This window comes from Aspergillus tanneri (assembly GCF_003426965.1).
Source record: "Aspergillus tanneri strain NIH1004 chromosome Unknown AapTan_1_pilon_pilon_pilon, whole genome shotgun sequence".
In the NCBI taxonomy this organism is placed as follows: Eukaryota; Fungi; Ascomycota; class Eurotiomycetes; order Eurotiales; family Aspergillaceae; genus Aspergillus; species Aspergillus tanneri.
Genome location: NW_022984628.1, coordinates 2,439,103 through 2,458,354, shown reverse-complemented (window position 1 = coordinate 2,458,354; position 19,252 = coordinate 2,439,103). Strand labels below are relative to the sequence as shown.

The 19,252-nt window shown below is 46.5% G+C and overlaps 6 protein-coding genes across 6 annotated transcripts; 3 read left to right on the top strand and 3 right to left on the bottom strand.

Moving 5' to 3' along the window:
- Positions 1–4,930: 4,930 nt before the first annotated feature.
- On the bottom strand, positions 4,931–6,434 carry ATNIH1004_002819 (putative ribosome associated DnaJ chaperone Zuotin; the record flags this gene model as incomplete). Its single annotated transcript, XM_033567504.1, has 3 exons — positions 4,931–5,983; positions 6,035–6,175; positions 6,282–6,434. The coding sequence occupies 3 exons, from the start codon at positions 6,432–6,434 to the stop codon at positions 4,931–4,933; spliced, it is 1,347 nt and encodes a 448-aa protein (XP_033429499.1).
- Positions 6,435–6,920: 486 nt separating this feature from the next.
- On the top strand, positions 6,921–7,381 carry MZM1 (LYR motif-containing protein; the record flags this gene model as incomplete). Its single annotated transcript, XM_033567503.1, has 3 exons — positions 6,921–6,996; positions 7,056–7,232; positions 7,287–7,381. The coding sequence occupies 3 exons, from the start codon at positions 6,921–6,923 to the stop codon at positions 7,379–7,381; spliced, it is 348 nt and encodes a 115-aa protein (XP_033429498.1).
- Positions 7,382–7,654: 273 nt separating this feature from the next.
- Positions 7,655–8,866, bottom strand: slt11 (Pre-mRNA-splicing factor ECM2; the record flags this gene model as incomplete). The annotated part of the gene is made up of 2 exons (XM_033567502.1): positions 7,655–8,668; positions 8,726–8,866. 2 exons carry the CDS (start codon positions 8,864–8,866, stop codon positions 7,655–7,657), a joined length of 1,155 nt encoding a protein of 384 aa, XP_033429497.1.
- Positions 8,867–9,618: 752 nt separating this feature from the next.
- Positions 9,619–10,876, top strand: erg6 (sterol 24-C-methyltransferase; the record flags this gene model as incomplete). The annotated part of the gene is made up of 3 exons (XM_033567501.1): positions 9,619–9,822; positions 9,889–9,923; positions 9,982–10,876. The coding sequence occupies 3 exons, from the start codon at positions 9,619–9,621 to the stop codon at positions 10,874–10,876; spliced, it is 1,134 nt and encodes a 377-aa protein (XP_033429496.1).
- Positions 10,877–11,661: 785 nt separating this feature from the next.
- On the bottom strand, positions 11,662–13,022 carry ATNIH1004_002815 (putative acid phosphatase; the record flags this gene model as incomplete). The annotated part of the gene is made up of 3 exons (XM_033567500.1): positions 11,662–11,694; positions 11,758–12,780; positions 12,831–13,022. The coding sequence occupies 3 exons, from the start codon at positions 13,020–13,022 to the stop codon at positions 11,662–11,664; spliced, it is 1,248 nt and encodes a 415-aa protein (XP_033429495.1).
- Positions 13,023–14,670: 1,648 nt separating this feature from the next.
- Positions 14,671–16,904, top strand: ATNIH1004_002814 (aromatic amino acid ammonia-lyase; the record flags this gene model as incomplete). The annotated part of the gene is made up of 3 exons (XM_033567499.1): positions 14,671–14,810; positions 14,869–14,975; positions 15,043–16,904. 3 exons carry the CDS (start codon positions 14,671–14,673, stop codon positions 16,902–16,904), a joined length of 2,109 nt encoding a protein of 702 aa, XP_033429494.1.
- Between the last annotated feature and the right edge of the window lie 2,348 nt (positions 16,905–19,252).

Below are 19,252 nucleotides of genomic sequence, written 5' to 3'. Positions count from 1 at the left end.
ACAGACAAGATCATATCCCTGAGATCACAAACAGGGAATGGTTATTGCTAATAAAATAGACCGAGAGGTTGATGGTACGGTCTCCCCTTTGCAATTCATTTTAACGGCCGCTTTCCTGGAGGAGATTGATATTACACACTCTTGTGTACATAGAGTGGTTATATTTGTCTCTATCCAAACTGTATTGCTGATTGGTAAGATCGTTTAATTTGCCCCATAGTAGAACCTAATCACTTATAATAGTCATTGGGTCTTGATGCTGCCTTGATTGCAATATCCTTATTGCAGTTAAGGGTCGAATTTCTAGAAAAACTCTTTAGAGAATGCCATTGTGTGTACTTCAAGTGGTAGAAATACTCACAATGCCTATAGTATTGATCTGCTATATCAAATATTTCTTGCTAAAGAGAGCTCTCGATACCATCCTAGATCCTGAATGAGTATATAGTTCGCAGCATCAACCACAACCAAGAAAACAAGGGGCTCCATTATCGACGAGATCAACTTCATATTGCAGGAGTATTGGCAAATGGATTCTTCAAATGCTTATAAAGCTATAGGCTACAGAACTATAGGCTCGTGAACAGTACTTTGTTGGTAGCTTTCGAGTCTATAGTCGACAGGAGCTCTCTGCGGGTAACGATAGAACGTTCTGTACTATTAGTTCGTAAAATTATGTCAAAACAAATTCTACTCACTAAAAACCCGAGATCTTTAGCGAACTATGATAGTGACTCACGTAGGGAATTTTAACAAATTATAAATGCTCGAAGCGCTTACTATAGTCTTACAGGTTGTTTCGAGAGCGGGGGGAAGTTGCAGGCTAAGATGTGCCATGCTTCTTATAACAAATTTTAAATCACCCGCTTTCTCCATCTATTCGACATCCTCCATCCAACATGTCCTATACGATTTGGACGAATGCTGCTAGTGGAAGCGTGGGACTGAAAAATAGCGTATTGCGGCTCTGGCGAGGGTTCTGGATTCTAGGAAGAGTAGTATAAAGTACACCACCTACGGATTCCAAAATATAGTTCTTTTTTCACACTATGCCATAATATTCTAGAAGTTAAAATAACCTGTCTCTATGAAAAGTGATCACCACTAATTGTCTCTATAGATTGTAGTTTGCAGATTTTCTCTAGTGGAATGCGGCAAAGATAATTGTATATAAATTGTCGTGACAAAGCAGAATGTTGTCAGTATGGCAGACCTGGGTTAAATACCTGTCCCTCAAATGTCTGCTGATCTAGGTCCGGTTTCTGTGGTACGACAGAGGTGACTTAGCTAGGTTCACATCTTTTAAAAGTTTAATATCTAACACAACTGCCACAGAAGTTCTGTGGGAAAGGCTGTCGGTCTAAGTATGGAGGTTGTGGGTCTGTCCGGAGGCCATCAGGCGGTGGCCAGGGTGCAAGGTAAAGAACTATTAATTACTACCTGGGCTGGCATGTTAATTTTTCCAAGTAAAGCTTTTAACATGTTACGTTTGTTTAACAAGTCCACTTATATCATATGTTAGGGCTTCTGCGAGGGCTTGCAACAGGCGTCTACCAGCAGATATTGATGCCACGGGGTTCACACATATCAATATTGGTAATCATTCGTTCCTGTTTCAGCACCTCAGTAGAGATTCGACCTCTGACGATCTCATCCTTTACCTATTTTCATCCAACGACTTATCTAGTTATCTCAATGAACGTTCAAGATAATCAGCATATCCCCAATTACAAACATAGAGCGGAAATAGACGTACGTGCATAATATAGTTCTTGGACAAAAGTGTACGTAATTTCCCGCAACCATGAAAATATATATAATAGTCAGAACATCACATTCGCACACAAAACAACCAAACATTAATCTTATTGCAAGATATTTAAATATGTCATAGCTAAATTGCACACAAATAAAAAAATATATTTTTTTTACATTAATAGCGTGTATACCACCCCTTTGCCTCTAAAACTGCATTAACACGGCTCTCCATAGACCTTATTAAGAATAAAAAAATCCTGCCCTAGACTCTCCCATGCATCCTCCATTGCTTTATAAAATTGCTCTTTTAATTGACTTTTGGTCCCGTCAAATAATTCAAGGTCCGGATACAGCATATAAATACGCTCTTTCAGCTTAGCCCAGGCGTGTTCAATAGGGTTTAAATCAGGTGAGTATGGTGGCCAGTCAACAAGAGAAATACCATGCTCATCAAACCAGTTTTTAAATATTGGCTGTATGAATAGGAGCATTATCTTGCATAAACTCCATACCAAATTCCCATATGGCAGGCAGATAATCTTTAATAATTTCCAAATAGGAGCGTGAAGAATACCCCCCTCGGGCAGATTCCTCATCCCTACTCATTCGGTAGATTTCTGTATGGCCACTACCCCAGATTGCTGCCCAAATCATAATGGATATTCCTTTGCCTTTGGTATATGGAATAATATGCTTTTTTTTCCATTTTTCGTTAAGGTAGTTGAGCCGCCATACCCATTGATTTTTCTTTCCTTTGCCAAGCTCAACGGAACATTCATCACTCCATATAATCTTGCTCCACTGCTCGTAAGTCCAATCCTTGCGCGCATATGCCCATTGATAGCGTAGTTTAGCTGTTTCCTCAGTTAATTGAGGTCAGCTCTGCAGTGGCCATACCCTGATTCTTTCAACATGCGCGCAACAGTGCGTGCAGAAATAGGCTTGTTAAGTAATTTGCAGATGTCTTCTGTTTTAATAAAGGGATCACGCTTGATTTGTAAAAGAATATATCGTTTATCAGCAGCAGAAAGGATCTCTGGCCGTCCGGAGCGAGGAGAACTAGTCCCAGTGGTGGAAGTCTGATATGTTTCAATGGTTGTTTGAATAGTTGTATATGGTAAATTCATGGCACGTTGAATATCAGCCTTTTTCTGGCCTGCAAGAAATCGACCAACTACAACTCCTCGCTGAAATGGTTCCAGTTCCTGTCTACTAGTCTTATTAGAACTAGTAGACCGTAAAGGGGTGCGAGGCATGACCCAGGTGGTTGAAAAGATGAAGCATAATATTGGGTGGCGCGTCGGGTGACGCGGAATTACGTAGACTTTTGTCATGTGACTGTATTTTCCTATACACATACACGACAGGACTCGCAATGCTAAGCAATATTTATAGTGGTGCAGACATGGATTTCTATCCGAGCTTGGAGTTTTGATGTGCGCCGGTCAATTATATATAAGATCTGTTATAGTAACTCTTTTAGGACGCTACAAATTCTCCTAATACCCAAACCGCTTTCAGTGACATGGCCTCCAGCGCTGAAAATGACCAAATGTTTATCACGTCGCTGATGCAATTCATGCTGACTTGCAGATTTGATGGTGCTGACTTAGGTTGGAATGTGAGCACCCGATAGAAATAATCTAATAGCCTGGTATATTATTGAGTTTTGGATTGTAGCCCGGGCAGAAGACCGAGGCGGAATTGAAGCCCATACCTTACATCTTGCTTCTCAAAGTTCTCAAAACGCTTTTTAGGACACTTCACGTCCTTAGTGTTACCCTGCCAGATTCGTGTCGGTACCTCTGATGGTTTGATTTGAAGTTCATGCAGCGGTACGTTGACTATCTGAATATAATAACCTATGATATCCATGCCGTCTGGGACTCATCGAACAAGTTCTCCTAGTCCGTAGTCCGACGTCCGACGTCACACAAATTGAACGGAAATTAAACAGCGTCTTGACTTGTTATGGAATAACGACATCGATCCATCTCTGGTTAGTATGGGCCTTGGATGGTATGGGCGCTCTTTTACACCAAAATCCTAACTGCAATGAGCCACGGTGTGTCTTCAATTGAAGAGGCTCACAAACTGTGTTTGGGAGGCACTTTAATATGGGCTCTTGACCATGACACTTCAACCCATAGTAGCATTAATGACTTAGTCGGAATTGGGGTTGTGAATGGCATCATCTTTCTGGGGCGAGAGATGTCGCCTTGGCTATATCACTAAGGCCTATTCAAATTGTCAAGTGCCAGGTATTCTGCGCGATTCGGTCTGCCAATGTGATCAAGTACATATGCATTGTTGCGCACCAAGGACCAACACGGCCACCGCTTGCGGATGGTATGGTTGGCGAGGTGTAGGGATGTCATACACTTCGAACAGCTGTCCTGAGGTAATGGACCTCTGACTATGCTGGCAAATTCACGTGTAGATCACTCCGATCTTCGTATCTATAATTCGACGTGTAATGGTACGTATAGATTTTATAGCTCATCCGATTGTTAGCTTTTTTCGAATCTGGAAGACTTGATTTTAAATTACAGGAATACTTCTGTTTGGGATTCATTCCGTCTCCTATTTGAGCACAGGCTCCGTGAACTTGATAGACAAAGAGACCAAAGATATAGTCAACAAAAGGTCTTAACAAGCCGAAGATACTTGTATGTTGATAGCGATACATGCTTGCAAAGAGGCATAGTCCCTAATTCTCCCAAAATAAGGAGTTGGAAAACCTTCCTAACATACCGGCAGTCGCTGATGCGCCTCCAGTTTATCCTAGGCACAATTAGCTTGAATGTCTGCGCTGATTCGAGAAATATCAACAGAACAAGGTGTGTACTTGGCATTGGGTTCATCCTACAGCGGAACAAGATAGCCATAGGCATAGGCATAGACATATACAGTTTGAAGTCCAGTCCAAACCTACCTCCCCTGTGATGTTATGCAAATGTATTCCTGAGTACAAAGACAGACTAAAACACTACGACAAAGCGATAGAACCAAATGTTAAATAATCAATAACAAAAGGAATGAACAAAATTCGTTGCCTCCATTATATGTCGGAAAGCTAATCTATCCATCTATACGACATGTTTATCATTCAAGTCATGCCATCTAACCTGTACCTGTGCCTGTTGCACCAAATATTTCGTGACAAATATACTTAAGCAAAGAACTTAGTCTCACCCTCCTTGAGCTTACCAGCACCAACAAGTCTCTTAGCCTCGTCGGTCCAAGCGCTCTTGACGGCAGCAGCGTCCTTGCCAGCAGCAGTGAGACGCTCGGCGAGAGAAGCCAGCTCCTCAGCGTCAATCTTGCCCATGATGTTCTCAACATCGGTCAGGACAGAGTCAATCTGGCTGGGAGAAGGCTCGCCAGATTCCGCAAAGTAGTTGACATCCTTGACAGAGCCCTTGAGAACACGCTTGTTCTTCTTGGTCGCGTTCTTAGCAGCCTCCTTGGCCTTCTTGGACTTCTCACGCTCGGCCTTGGCAGCCTCCTCGGCTTCCTTCTTACGCTGCTCCTCCTCCAGACGAGCCTTCTCCTTCTCCTCAGCCAGACGCTTGGCCTCAGCTTCCCTCTCGAGACGCTTCTTGTCCTTGTCGGCACGGGCGGCCTTACGGAACTTCTTGATACGCTCGTCCTGGGCGGCGAGGTCGTCCACCAGGCGGCGCAGACGGGCAGTATCTTCAGTCTTGCGCTTGCGGCGGGCATTGGCATTCTTCTTCTCAACATGACGCTTCTGGTCACGGTTCTCGTTGTCATCCGGGACATCCTCATCAAGGTATTCAAAAGTACGCCAGCTGTCGAAGTTGTACCAAAAGTTGTAGAAATTGTCAACCTCTTCGAACGTGCTGTTCTCGTCACCTAGCTTAGGGACAGGCTGGATCTTGGAGAAACGGGCTTCAGCTTCAAGGACAGGGCGCCACAGCTTATAGAAATTGTTGCCCTTGGCAGTCTCCTTCTTCGTGGGGGGGTCAATTTCGGCAGCCTCGTCGACCGAATCAAACTGACGACGACGAACGGGGTCCAGAAGCAATTCAGTGGCCTTCTGGATACACTTGAAGAAATTGTCGTTCTCGTCGCTTTGGCCCATGGCGGCCTTCTTATCGGGGTGATGACGAAGGACCTTCTTGCGGTGGGCACGCTTGATCTGCTCGGGGGTTGCGCGCCAGCGGTACTTGGTCAGACCGAGCACAGCGTAGTGATCCTGACTCTACAAGAATTTAGTGACAATTGAATAGCGTGATATACAAGAGAACCATACCTTCCAGTCCTTGGCTTCCCTAGAGAGCAAGACGGCATCTTCAGGTTCAGAGATTTCATCATCCTCGTCATCCTCAGTCTTCTTGACGTTCTGCTGAGCCTGGATTCTCTCATCCTCGGAGAAAGTGCGGTGGTGTCGCTTCTACGGGGTGGTTAGCCACAGACTAGGGGCATTGGATTTCAACCCTCCAAAACCAGAGGGCAATCTCAAGCAAATCGAACTAACACACAAGTCAAGGAAGACATACTCTGCGTGCGTGAGCCAGAAAGTGAGGACCAACGGGTTCCAGGTTTCGCTGGGTAGCGGCGGACAGAGTGCCAACGGCCTTGAAGTCCTTATCGGCACTCCAGCCCTGGGGGAGAGCGGGAAGAGACACAGAAACCGTCTGAGTGGATGCCATTTTGCAGAGTCTCGAAGCCGTCTATACTGTCCGGTGCTCCGAAATGTACAATGGGGGGAACTGGGAGAGTGTGCTGACGAAGGAACTTAGGCCGAAAAAGTATGTGCCTTTATTTCTTTTTTTCTTTCTTTTTTTCTGCCCCCTAATGCCGCCCTGCTCTACGCCAATCACACAACGGCTGTTTCGGAGATAAAATCGAGCACTCTGGACGGAGGAAAAGAAGTCGGCATTCTCAAGTATAGCAGCAAGTCACTATTCTCAGTTCTCACTCTTCGGTCTTTTGGATAATTTATATCCTGGAATTGCCTCGTTAAGTTAATTAACACCGACGGACTGCCTCCCATCAGGACGCTTAATACTACAGCACGGCACACTCGAGGCATAGCCTACATGTGTTACTTCAAGCAATAACACAGGCAACTGTCAAAGAAGATTAAGGATTCTATTTTCTTTTACGAACAATACACTATTATCCCAGTCCAAACTATGGCCTCGCAACCCGTCGTTTCTGCACGAAGTGCCTATCGCCAACTTCTCCGCGCTACCCGAATTGCCTTTCGAGGTCAGTCGACTCCTGTCCTCGTTTGTACTACACTGACGCTGACTTGATTCAATTGATAGATGACTCCCGTGTTCTCATTGCTGCCCGTCAAGAAGCCCGTCGGAACTTCGACAGCCATCCTCGTGTTGGAATCGACACGCCAATGCAAATCAATCATGCCGTGGAGGTGGCTGACATTCTGAGGCATAACATCGTGCAAGGGACCAGGGACGCAGAGAATGAAGCTGCCAAATGGGGTGCGTGCATCGTGTTACATTGTTTGTTGGATGATGCTAACGACTTATAAACAGAACTCCGTATCCATGATGATATCGAACGGGGTGATAATGATTCAATCAAGGTGGCGGGTAAGCGTGTTAAGGTTGACAAGCCATGCTCTGCATAGATCGATTTGTAAATATACGGGTTATTGTGCCTGTATCGGAAGATCTATGCAAGCAGGTAGGCTTGTAGGGTAGGACAATCTGGCTGTAGAATATTTGCATTTTCGCTTTGTATTATAATATACCCAAACTTATCTCTCCTTCTGGCGTATTTTGGGGTATTTTGAATTGATGATAGAATAAAGAATATACAAACGCCCGCTCTGAACATACATAATGCCTCCTGCCTCACAATTTTTTCAACATATGAGAATCGATGAACTGTTAAAGCTTCCTTAATCACCAGACAAGCTGGAATACTGGACCTCGCCACTTCCCGGAGGAGGAGCAACAACAATGCTCCGGGGTTCCTCCGGTTTATCTACCTCCTCCCCAGCCGCTGTGATAGCCTTATTTCCAGAGGGCCCTCCTCGGGCTGTCCCGACAGCCTGACGTCCTTCTCGCGCATGCTTCATACGCTCTTCCCGGTCCATATTATCCAGGGCCTTAGGTTTACCCCATCGAATCCTTAACGGACAACCCTGGATAACAGCCTTCCCTTGGCAGTGTTGCGCGGCCGCTTCAGCAGCCTCGCGAGTAGCAAAGTTCACAAAGGCAGAGTGTGCCCTGTGAGAACAAACCAAAGACCGGAGTTGGCCAAACTCCGTAAAGAAAGTACGCAGGGAATGCTCGGGAAGATCATCCTCGACACCCGTAACAAATAGAGTGGTAACGTTTGGATCCGCAGGCGGGAGGATATCTTCCCGAGATGGGGGCACCTGCGCAGTACCGGGGAATGGACGACTTCCGCGGCCACCACGCATAGGTCCCCGTCCTCTACCAGGTAGCGGGGCTCCTCTTCTGCTGTCGCTCGTCCGAATAGGCCCTGGTCCATTTCCATAGCGGCTATGTACCACAGGTGCGTCCGTCGAGGGTCCAGCACTATCTTCGTCGCGAGGAGTTTCGGTTTGCCGGGGTTTTCTATAGTAAGGTTCGCTGTTTGCAAGTCTCCGTAGTAGCTCGCGAGCCTTTTCATCCGTCTTTTCATATTCTTCAATCGCCCCACGTCCTTCTTCGATTTCCTTTTCATGTCCCTGAGCGTAGTATTCGCGGTTGATTGTACTCTCGGGACCAGGTGCAACCATCTTCAGTGCAGCGTCACGCACAACTATAGGAAGGCCAAAGGACAAATCAAGCATACAGCACTGACAGCAGTTCTTCAAACGAGCGCAGGTCAGGCAGATACTGGTTCTCTTAGTGCGCGCCGTGCGGTCGGCTTTCCAACGGAAGATGGTGAAGGGTCGAGTGCACTATTGATAAATTAATACAAGCCAAGATGACATGCCAGACAATGAATAAACACTTACAATCTTGCATTCTGCACCGTAGTCTTCTTTGAGCATCTGCACATAAGGATTCTCAGGAAGGCAATTTTCACAGACGGAGGGGAAATCGGTCGTCTCCCACCCAGACCGGTTAAGGTCTTGTTTAATTTGAGGTGGAGGCATAATTTGCTACTATTCCCTCAGCCAGGGACGTGAGGACTTGGTGATGAGCGTGCTCGTTGAGCAAAGTGATGCACTTCGGAGATGAAAGATGGATGATTATCGATAGAGTTCCTTCTCTGTGGCTGAGAGATGTGGCTAGATTAATTACATAAGACAGTCCAGCACGTGACTACATTGCAATTGTTGGCTGGTTGAGATATTCTCCCAAGAAGAGAAAAATGGTTAACTTTTTGCCAGATACGGGTACTTCATACTATCTGCAAAATTCTAGGCTTGACAAACAGATTGGTATGATCTCGGGGCCCGCGGCATAGGTCATCGTATTGGCAGCGTATCTGCAAATGCGTATTCGTCGTATTACCCACAGCCACTCTCGGAAGGCCATTTCTCCGGGGAGATCCCCAGGCGGCCTATTTGGGTCTAGCCTGGCGTTCGTTCGGTTGGCTAGCCAGTATGGCGCCTGTGATTGGCTGGGTACCTTGTCAAAGTCAGTCGCATTTCCGCCTCCTTTCTTTTCTGTCGATCTCGTTAGCAGTAGCCTTGGCCTTGACCATCTTGCTGTTGATATTTTTTTCTAGTCTCCATTCTTGCACCCACAACTTTCCTGTTGCCTGGTTAGGACTTGTTCTCCCTGACTGGTAGACTGTGGAATATAAATTGTTCTCTGTGTCCTCGCCTCATTCCCACCTTACCTACCATTCTATCCACAGATCCACCCCTTTTCACAGGCTTAAGTGCTGTCAATATCAACAATGGCTCCTGCTGCATTGGAAAAAGAAGACCATGAGCGCGACGCTCAATTCAACCGCGCTCTTCATGGCCAGAGCTCTCAGGCGGAAGGTGGCTTTGCTGCCATGCGTGGGAAGGACGCTGCTGCGCAAAAGGCAGCTGTTGATGAATATTTCAAGCATTGGGATAACAAGGCTGCCGGCGATGAGACGGAGGAAATTCGCGCGGTAAGATATATGGTTGTATATTCTGGAATTCGGAGCGATGTTGCTAACCCCGTCTTCATTGCGTAGGCACGTCGAGCGGAATATGCGACGTTGACTAGACAGTATGGCCCTTACATTCTACCATAATAATCTTCACTCCCAGCTAACTTCATAACTTAGCTACTACAACCTCGCGACCGATTTCTACGAGTACGGATGGGGCTCATCTTTCCACTTCTGTCGATTTGCCCAAGGAGAACCTTTCCACCAGGCCATCGCTCGGCATGAACATTATCTCGCTCATCAGATGGGCATCAAGGCTGGAATGAGAGTGCTCGATGTTGGCTGCGGTGTTGGCGGCCCTGCCCGCGAGATTGTTAAGTTCTCTGACGCCAATGTTGTGGGATTGAACAACAACGACTACCAGATCCAGCGTGCAACCCGTTATGCGGAGCGCGAAGGCTTGAGTGACAAGCTAAGCTTCGTCAAGGGTGACTTCATGCAAATGAGCTTCCCTGATAACTCGTTCGATGCTGTATATGCCATTGAGGCTACCGTCCATGCCCCCGAGCTCGAGGGCGTGTATAAGGAGATTATGCGTGTGCTAAAGCCGGGTGGTATCTTCGGCGTTTACGAGTGGCTCATGACCGACAAGTATAACAACGAAATCCCCGAGCACCGCCAGATTCGTCTGGGCATTGAACAGGGTGATGGTATCTCCAATATGGTCACGATATCCGAGGGTCTTGACGCCATCAAGAACGCCGGCTTTGAACTCCTTCACCATGAGGACTTGGCTGGCCGCAACGATGCCATCCCCTGGTACTATCCTCTGGCCGGATCGTTCAAGCACATGACATCCCCCTGGGATGTCTTCACCATTGCGCGCATGACCTGGTGGGGTCGTGGTATCGCCCACCGCTTCGTCGGCGCCATGGAGTCAGTCGGTCTTTTCCCCAAAGGCTCACAGAAGACCGCCGACAGCCTTGCACTGGCCGCCGACTGTCTCGTGGCTGGAGGGGAGAAGAACCTGTTTACCCCTATGTACTTGATGGTTGGACGGAAACCTGAGTAAATACATGCATTCATCTATTGCATACCTTACCTAAGGTGCCCTCTCTTGTATCACGTGATATGCCCTCGTCCTGTACAAAACCGTCCATTTGTGTCAGCATCCTACCTAACTACCCATAAACTTGGCGGTCTATTACCTTTAATCCATATTCTGGTCTCGCTATTTTGCGACTTTTTCTTCTCACTGTTATTTTTATTGCATACCGCCATCGGATGCTATGTTGCATGCTTACTTTCCTTTGTCAGCCCTACGAATCACTGCTGAGTATGCGCCAGATTGCTTGCATTATTTCTATTTTCTGTCTTTTTGAAAGATGGATTGTAACGTAAGCGAGTCATGAACAAAATATTTATTCCATCTATCAAATTCAAAGTATATAGTCCACCCTGTAAAACGTAAGGGTATCCAGTCACATGAGAGATACAGACACAAGGAAGCTTAAGGTGGTGAAATACACTAACTTATTTATATGCCCTTGGTAGCAACAGGAGTTGTCTTCATGTTTCCTGTGTGCCAATATGCAAATATGACCCCTTTATTTCCCTAGATTCAAACCAAATAAGAAACACATGTACCCTAACACCAGATCGTGGGCCTATGAAAACTACGATCGATACGTAGTTAGCGTTTGACAGAAGTTAAATGGGGCGGCTACTAGGAAAATATTATTTTGGCATCATCCATTATATATATCATCCATCAAATTTGGAGCATACTTTTCTCAAAAACGTATTTACCTGTCCTATGCCAAAAGGACATAGAAGGAAGAAATCAGACTTCCAATCCTACTCCGTGATATGGGTCTCTACCTGACCATTCTATTATTGGTGACACAGTAGTCAGCATTAAGTAATTATTAGAAAAGGAGAGGTGCAATGTACCTTCTTACGGCTATACTTAATCCCAACATTATTCTCACTAGCCGAATCATACGGCACAGGGCTGGTATAATTATAAGTAGCCGTGAGACCCTTCCAGGTCTGCTTGACGAGTTCGAGAATGCCATGGCCGGCGGAGCAAGCTCCCTGAGTCAAAGGAACCGGCCATTGAGGCGTGTAGAGACTGTAGTCGCCAGTCGACATGGGGCCTGGGTATGTCTCGTTCAGATACAAGTGGGTGGTATCGACCTCCCAGTTGGTGTAGTTGACCTTGTCGGCGAGGAAACTGAGCAGATTGGCTCCGCAGTCCCAACGGCCTAGTGAGGGCAGGCCCCAGTTAGCGGAGAGCGATGCGATGATGGAGTAGTGTGTGTAGAAGGTGTCATCCTTCTTGCCGCGGAGATTTTCCGGGACGGCACCGCCGACCAGGAAGCTGTAGATTTTGTTTCCAATCTCGTAAGTATCGTTCTCGTCGAAGGTCAGGAGGATAAGAGTGTCCTTGGTAAAGTATTCGTCCTCGAGGAGTTCTGCGAGGAAGCGGTAGGTCCAGGAACCCGCAAAGGTAATGTTGGTGTCATGAGCGTCGTTAGTCATATTTGGTGTGATGAAACTGTATTGTGGGAGACGGTGGTTTTTAAGGTCATCGTAGAAATCAGTGAAGTTCTTGATCTGGCGGAGACGAAGAGCGTCCTGGGTGATGGAGTTGTACAGAATCTTAGGATTATGTTTGCGAACATAATCATTCGGTCCCTTCTCCGGATACCGGTAGCCCTGGTAGCCTGGGTACGGCATGTGTTCCTGGTATTCCCCCCAGGCAATGTGCTTGACGTCTAGCATGTCTGCAATGGTAGAGACGTTGCTGGGGATCTGATTGAAGTCATCATTGTCCATGCCAAACGTGTCACCGCCAGCGGATGCGGCGTAATTAGGCTCACTGGGATGCGTGATGGCCCAATAGTTGCTCAGAAGAAGGCCCTTGTCGGCCAGCTTGGACAGACTAGGGTCCTTGGCCGCATCCTCAAAGTCCTAATGGGCGTTAGATAAATGACTTTGATTCAGGATTTACTGAGACATACAGTGTTCTCCAACCAGATATTCACAAACCGGTTGAAGGCAAGACCCTTGACGTTGGAGACGGGCGAGTAGGGAAGAACGGTGGCCTGAGAAGCTTGGATCTCCGCCTGAGAGGGAAGTTTTTCCGCGGCGGTTTTGGCAAGGGCAAGAGTGGCCCCTCCCAGGAGGGTCGTCAGAGTTTGTTTGGCTAGCATGACGTCCTCAGTATTCCAGTGCAAAGAATATATTAGAGATCGGAATGGACGGAAAACTCAAAAAAATCAAAAAGAAAAGGGCAGCTGGAGACCGGTTTATATACCCAGCTAGACAGCATCCTAGTATTGTACGCGCCCTCTACAACCACGGAAAGCTAGGAAACCGAGGGACTCATTGGGAAATGGAGGAGCTTTTGTTAACTATCCCTACAAGGGTATCTCGCTTGGATGCATCCCACCACGGGTCGATGGCTGGCTCATTGTGCCATCCAGCACGTTGTGAAATGCAGGCCGCTCAGTGGCTGGCGAGTTCCCAATGCGTCCCCTCATTCTTGGCAGGTGCAAGCATTGAGCGGTGGAGCTTGTCTAGAAGGATGGAGAACTTTATCTGGCATTTATTTATTTATTATTTAAAGCAGGATTATTCTAGTAGCTCGAATTACTAATATATATATAAACTAACAGGTTTTAATAGGGTGGCATTTATGCATTTTTCTGGGCCATCGTGAATAAACACTAGTATTCATAATATCATACTTTAATGTTCCTTACAGCAAGAAATGTAACTTCAAGAAAATACGGTTCTAGACGCGAAAGTCCCTGGATTGATTTACCAGTTAAATCAGAAGCAGGGGTAGTCATCAGAACTGCCTTACAGAACTGGGTGACCGATCACCAGGTCCGAAGGTCCGCGATCGACGGTCACCCCTTTCGGCTCTCCTGTTGACCCCGAGGAAGGTCACGTAAATAGGATGATAGGCCTCCGATCTACAACTGCTAACATCGATTTCGGCATAAATATTTGATAAACTTGCCAGGTGTTGCTCCCGCTCGACTGGTTGCAACGAAATGTACGACGACCAACTGATTTGCACTAGATGATCCAAGGTAGATTTAGCTGATGTTGAGGCTGAATAATTGGGGATCTTCAGTGACATTCATTCTTGGAACTGCATACGCGAAATCATCCTTGCAATTATAAAACGATGTGATCTGCCGAGTGAATTCTTACGATGATAGCGACAAAAGGGGGCGTTGTCAAATGTGATGCTGAATCTCCAAAGCAAATGGACCCTCGCGCCAGTGGTCATGAGAAACTCCCCAATGGCGCTCAGTCCTCCATGGTAGAGAAAGGGGCTGAGATCGATCTGTCCCCAGAATCCGTGTACTTTTTTCTTTTATTTTCTTCCAAAACCTGTTTATGGGAAATTTGTCCTCATGGCTGCGATAAGGCTGTACCGGCCACAGATAGGCAAGGTAAATCTACTGATATTGTGGATAGTATCACTATAAACCCCTGCAGTCAGCTTATTCTTGCATACGGCTCACAGCCCAATAGTGTCCAGTATGACATGTTGCCAGAATGGGGAGAGGATTATGAAATTTTCGGGCCACGGCATAAATGCATTGCCGCGTATGGGTCCAGCTGAACTACGCGTAGCCCATTATTGCTTCTTCTGTTGTGTCTTTTCCAGCTGAACGGATCCGGCTTCCGCTTATCTGCGGGGCGAAGAAAAAAGAACCAAACCATATGTAGAATACATTTAACCTGGCCAGGGAGGGAATTGTTTCCGAAATCATTATAGAGAATGAAAAATAAAATATCTGCATGGAAAACGCGTTTCATTCATAGAAGACGGTTAACGCAATGCTCAGCAAGTATCAGCTACCAGGCCACCTCGCACTGGCTCGTACTCATTGGGAAGACCTTAATCGAGCGATCGAATGTGGGGAGATTATAATCGATGGAAAAGGACTCACCATTGGTGGTGTAGTTGCTGTGTCGAAGTATGTTGAGCTGGCATCTTTTGGTCATATCTCACGCTTTAGCTTACAGTTTTGCCAGACATGGCTGTCAGCCGCATTTGTCCAACGATAGCAATATAATCGAGATGATTAATGAAAGTGTGACAGCCTTAGATGAATGCCTCGCCAATGGGCACCATATCTACGGTGAGTTGGAGGTCAATTTTACTCGACGCTCAAGTTTAATCGGACTGAATCTGATGGAAAATACCAGGGGTAAACACTGGATTCGGGGGCAGCGCTGATTCACGAACAAACCACCTGCATGCACTACAGAAATCTCTCCTGCAGCTTCTTCAGAGTGGAATTTTGGCAGGTGCAGACACCGGCAGCAGCAGCGGCAGCGGTAGCTCTGCATTCATGAGTCATTCGATGCCAACAGAGTGGGTTAGGGCAACCATGATAGTTCGGTGCAATTCCGTATCTAGGGGGCATTCGGCAGTATCCAGGGCCTCCATTGAAGCCATACTGAAGCTTATTCGGGAGGATGTAACACCCGTGATACCTCTTCGAGGAACTATCTCGGCATCAGGGGATTTGATGCCGCTCGCCTATATCGCTGGGGTCATCGAAGGCAGTCCAGGAATATTTGTACGCGGAAAATCGCCCAAGGCTCAACCGGTCACTGCTGAGCAAGAGCTAGACAGGCTTAGTATCCCGAGAATCACTCTCGGGCCCAAGGAGGGTCTAGGCTTAGTCAACGGAACTGCTGCTTCCGCAGCTCTAGCCAGTCTTGTCTTATACGATGCGCACCAGCTTGCCCTCCTTTCTCAGGTGGTGACGGCTCTCACAGTCGAGGCTCTCTGTGGTACCACTGAGAGCTTTCACCCGTTCCTAAGCGATGTCCGCCCGCACGAGGGTCAGATCGAGACTGCCGCAAATATCCTTTCTGCACTTCAGGAATCCCGGCTTGCAAGAGGACCCAGTGGATCCCATGAAGCCGCAGGACTCGTCCAGGATAGATATGCCCTTAGAACGGCCAGTCAATGGATCGGTCCTCAACTGGAAGACCTTGCTCTTGCCGATCGTCAAGTTAGTATAGAGCTTAATTCTACCACGGACAACCCCCTTATTGATAGTGCGACGCGAACCTTTTATTGCGGAGGGAATTTTCAAGCAACATCGGTCACCTCTGCAATGGAGAAGACCCGCTTAGTACTGCAGATGTTTGGGAAGCTCATTTTCGCACAGTGCAATGAAATGATTGATCCAGATCTGAACAACGGCCTGCCGACCAACTTGGTCGCAGATGATCCGAGCCTGTCTTTTACCATGAAAGGAGTTGATATTAACATGGCTTCTTACATGTCGGAGCTGGCATATATTGCCAACCCCATCAGCACACATGTACAGACGGCCGAGATGCATAATCAAGCTGTGAACTCACTTGCTTTTCTATCAGCCCGCTACACCATGCAAGCAGTCGACCTGGTATCCATGATGGGGGCATGTTCCATTTACGTTGCGTGTCAGGCTCTGGACCTACGCGTCCTACAGCTCAATTTTTTTCACGATACTCAATCCGTCCTAGCCTCGACCATCAGACAGGTGTTTGAGGATATTCTTCGTCCACACGCCCAAGAAAAATTGTCTCGTGGACTGGCCAAAGTGATCCAGAGTGCCTGGTCATCGACCTCCCGAATGGACATCCGTGATCGTTGCCGGTGTGTTGTTGACAAGTCTCTGCCGACGATCCTCGATGAGATAGCGTCAATTCAATTATCTGACTGTGGTTGTATGACAAGGAACGTCCTGAAGGATATCAATCAATGGAAAGAAGCCACGGCCTCGAAGCTAGAATCTGCCTACAAACAGGCAATAGACCGGTTTTGTAAGACCCAAAATACCCCCGACTACTTAGGGGTCGGATCAAAAGCCATATACCTCGCTGTTCGCCATCAGCTCGGCATTCCCTTCCACCAGGGGTTTACTGAGCATCCGTCAGCAGACATGCCGGACAAAATCAACGGAAGGGCCAAAAAGACCATTGGATCATGGATATCAATTATTTATGAGGCCTTGCGGGATCATAGCCTGAGTGGTGTTATACTGGATGCACTAAAGCCTTGCGATTAGATACAGGTATGAACTTGAAAAAGTATCAAGCGACCGTGATCTTCTTTTTCATCTCTAGAAAGCTAGGAATTGGTACGGCCAATTATAGAGTGGTGCTTGTCTAGAAAGTCGACGGTATTTTTGGGGGGGGGGGTTTTCTTTGTTTGTTTTAGCTGCCGCCGTCTGTCTCTCCGCAGTTAACATTAATACTTATCAGCTTACTGCTTCTTTCCACTTTTCAGGCTTCATAATAGGGCCAGAAATAGTATTTGTGTCGTCGTACTGTCTCATAGCTCCGTTGAAGGATATGAGATATTGCTATATGGGACTGTGGTGTCTTGTAGAAGGGAAGTAGTCACAGTCGAAGAGTCAAAACTCAAAAGATCCAATACAAACCGAACAAATAGCTGAACTAGTGGGTCCTGCAATTTGTAACCATCGTTACTGATTCTTCACTTCGCAACTTACCTGAATCAGACCTTTGGATGCCAATTGAACTGAACCGGCACAGCTAGTCCGCTATAGTACATGCTGCAGTACATACACTCTGATTTATCTTCTCTCTCATGTCGGTTCCCCCCCCAAAGTCATAGAAATTGGAGATCCATTCATTATTCTCTCAAGAGAGATACTGATAAGTGTATGTAAAGGGCTGGGGCCCGTTTAACTTCTCAGCCCTATAGTCCCTGTTGTCCCCTTGTTCCTGTCAGAATAAGCTAGTCCAGATCGGGACATCATGTGAAATATATATACCCAATATTTCTCTCATAGAGGGTTGGGCAGAACATCCTGAATCCAATCATTTCAGACCCCCAAAAATCGAACAGTTCCCCGTTATCCCCATTGTCCCTACTGTCCCTGTTGGCCCCATTGGCCCTCGAAGATCCACATCCCGTGATTTCTTCTTATTTGTTTACTCGTCCTTTCCTTCTTTCCTTCAACGATTCCTTTTGTACATAGCCTATCTTATAGTAGGTTCTATGGGTTCAGCCCTTAACATAGTTCATACAATTCACACCACCTACAGCAGGTTACTCGGTCGCAGGCCAAAAATTCACTTAAATTTGCAAACCTCCTAACAAAGACTCTGCAACTAATTTTCGGCTGGCTTTGCTTGCACTGCGCCATGTCCATACCTGTATGGCACTCAGCAGCATGACAAGCCATCTTGTTACTCGCTGGAGCGTCATACGCTATTCTCACTCTGTTTAGTCTCCAAGCGCTTTTGCAGCATTGCTCAGGCCATTTCTACCGTGAGTTTGTCCCTGGACACGGTGACTAATGGCGCTCAACTATTTACTCGCGGAATACCCGACTTATATCTTTTTACGAGTGGTGGCATAGCGACGAGACCTTGGTGCATTTGTAAAGAAGATTTATATCACCCATTTTTATTAAAATCTATTAGTGAAGGCGAGGCTTGGGATACACTAAAGGAGGTTACACATACACTGGGAGTTATAGCACATCAGCAACTATCACCATCAGATATTAGTCTGATTACTATTTTAATTATTAGGTTGCCATTGCAGTCTTTAAGTTGAAATACCTGCTCTTGAGGCGAATATCTGCTTATCTATTCTAAATCTGGCTGGTATTTCACATCTGCCACTAAGGACGGTTTATATTTCTCTGCGTGCTGCGGCAATACAGTCAGAATATTTCCTTCTCAACCTAGTAACATGTGGGCGTGGTATTTTCGAACTGTTTACAAGCCTAGAGACGCTTAATCTCCACATGTGCAGCGGCATCTGGGATCAGGCCCTTTTTCCTTTTCTGCTAAATCTTAAGAAACTTTACATTACCTACAGCAGACTTAGCGAGAAATATTTTAAAGGTATTTTTTCTTGTTGTAACAGTCTACGCACCTTTGTCTACGAAGCTGTTGATCCTTGCTCTAGTCCTAATATCAGAGATTATTTTCAGGCATCTAGTATTGTAAAATACCTTAGTTGCCACCAGTCAACATTTAAGTCTCTGCAACTTGATCTTCGACGCCTGCGTTTGTTCCCTGTTTCTAACAGTAAAAACACCCAGGCTGCCTTTAGCTTTCAAGCCGTTACTGTGCTGGAACACTTGTTTCTTAACTCAAGCGAGCTATATAGCTGTTTCCTGGCGGAGTCACCTTCAGAGTTACTCCTAGTCCAGTGTCTTTCCCCCCAGCATTACATTACTATGCCTTGCTGGCCATATCGGCCATGGCCTTCCGGGCCTGGCAAAGGGCCTACTCGACCTCGCGGATGCTACCTTACAGGGGCAATTCCTCAGACTGGAGCAGGTTAGATGCGACGCAGAACATAGTCTAGATAAATATCATATGAGTACCATGTTTTCCACTGCCGTGGTCGATTTTGGTTACAGCAGTTGGC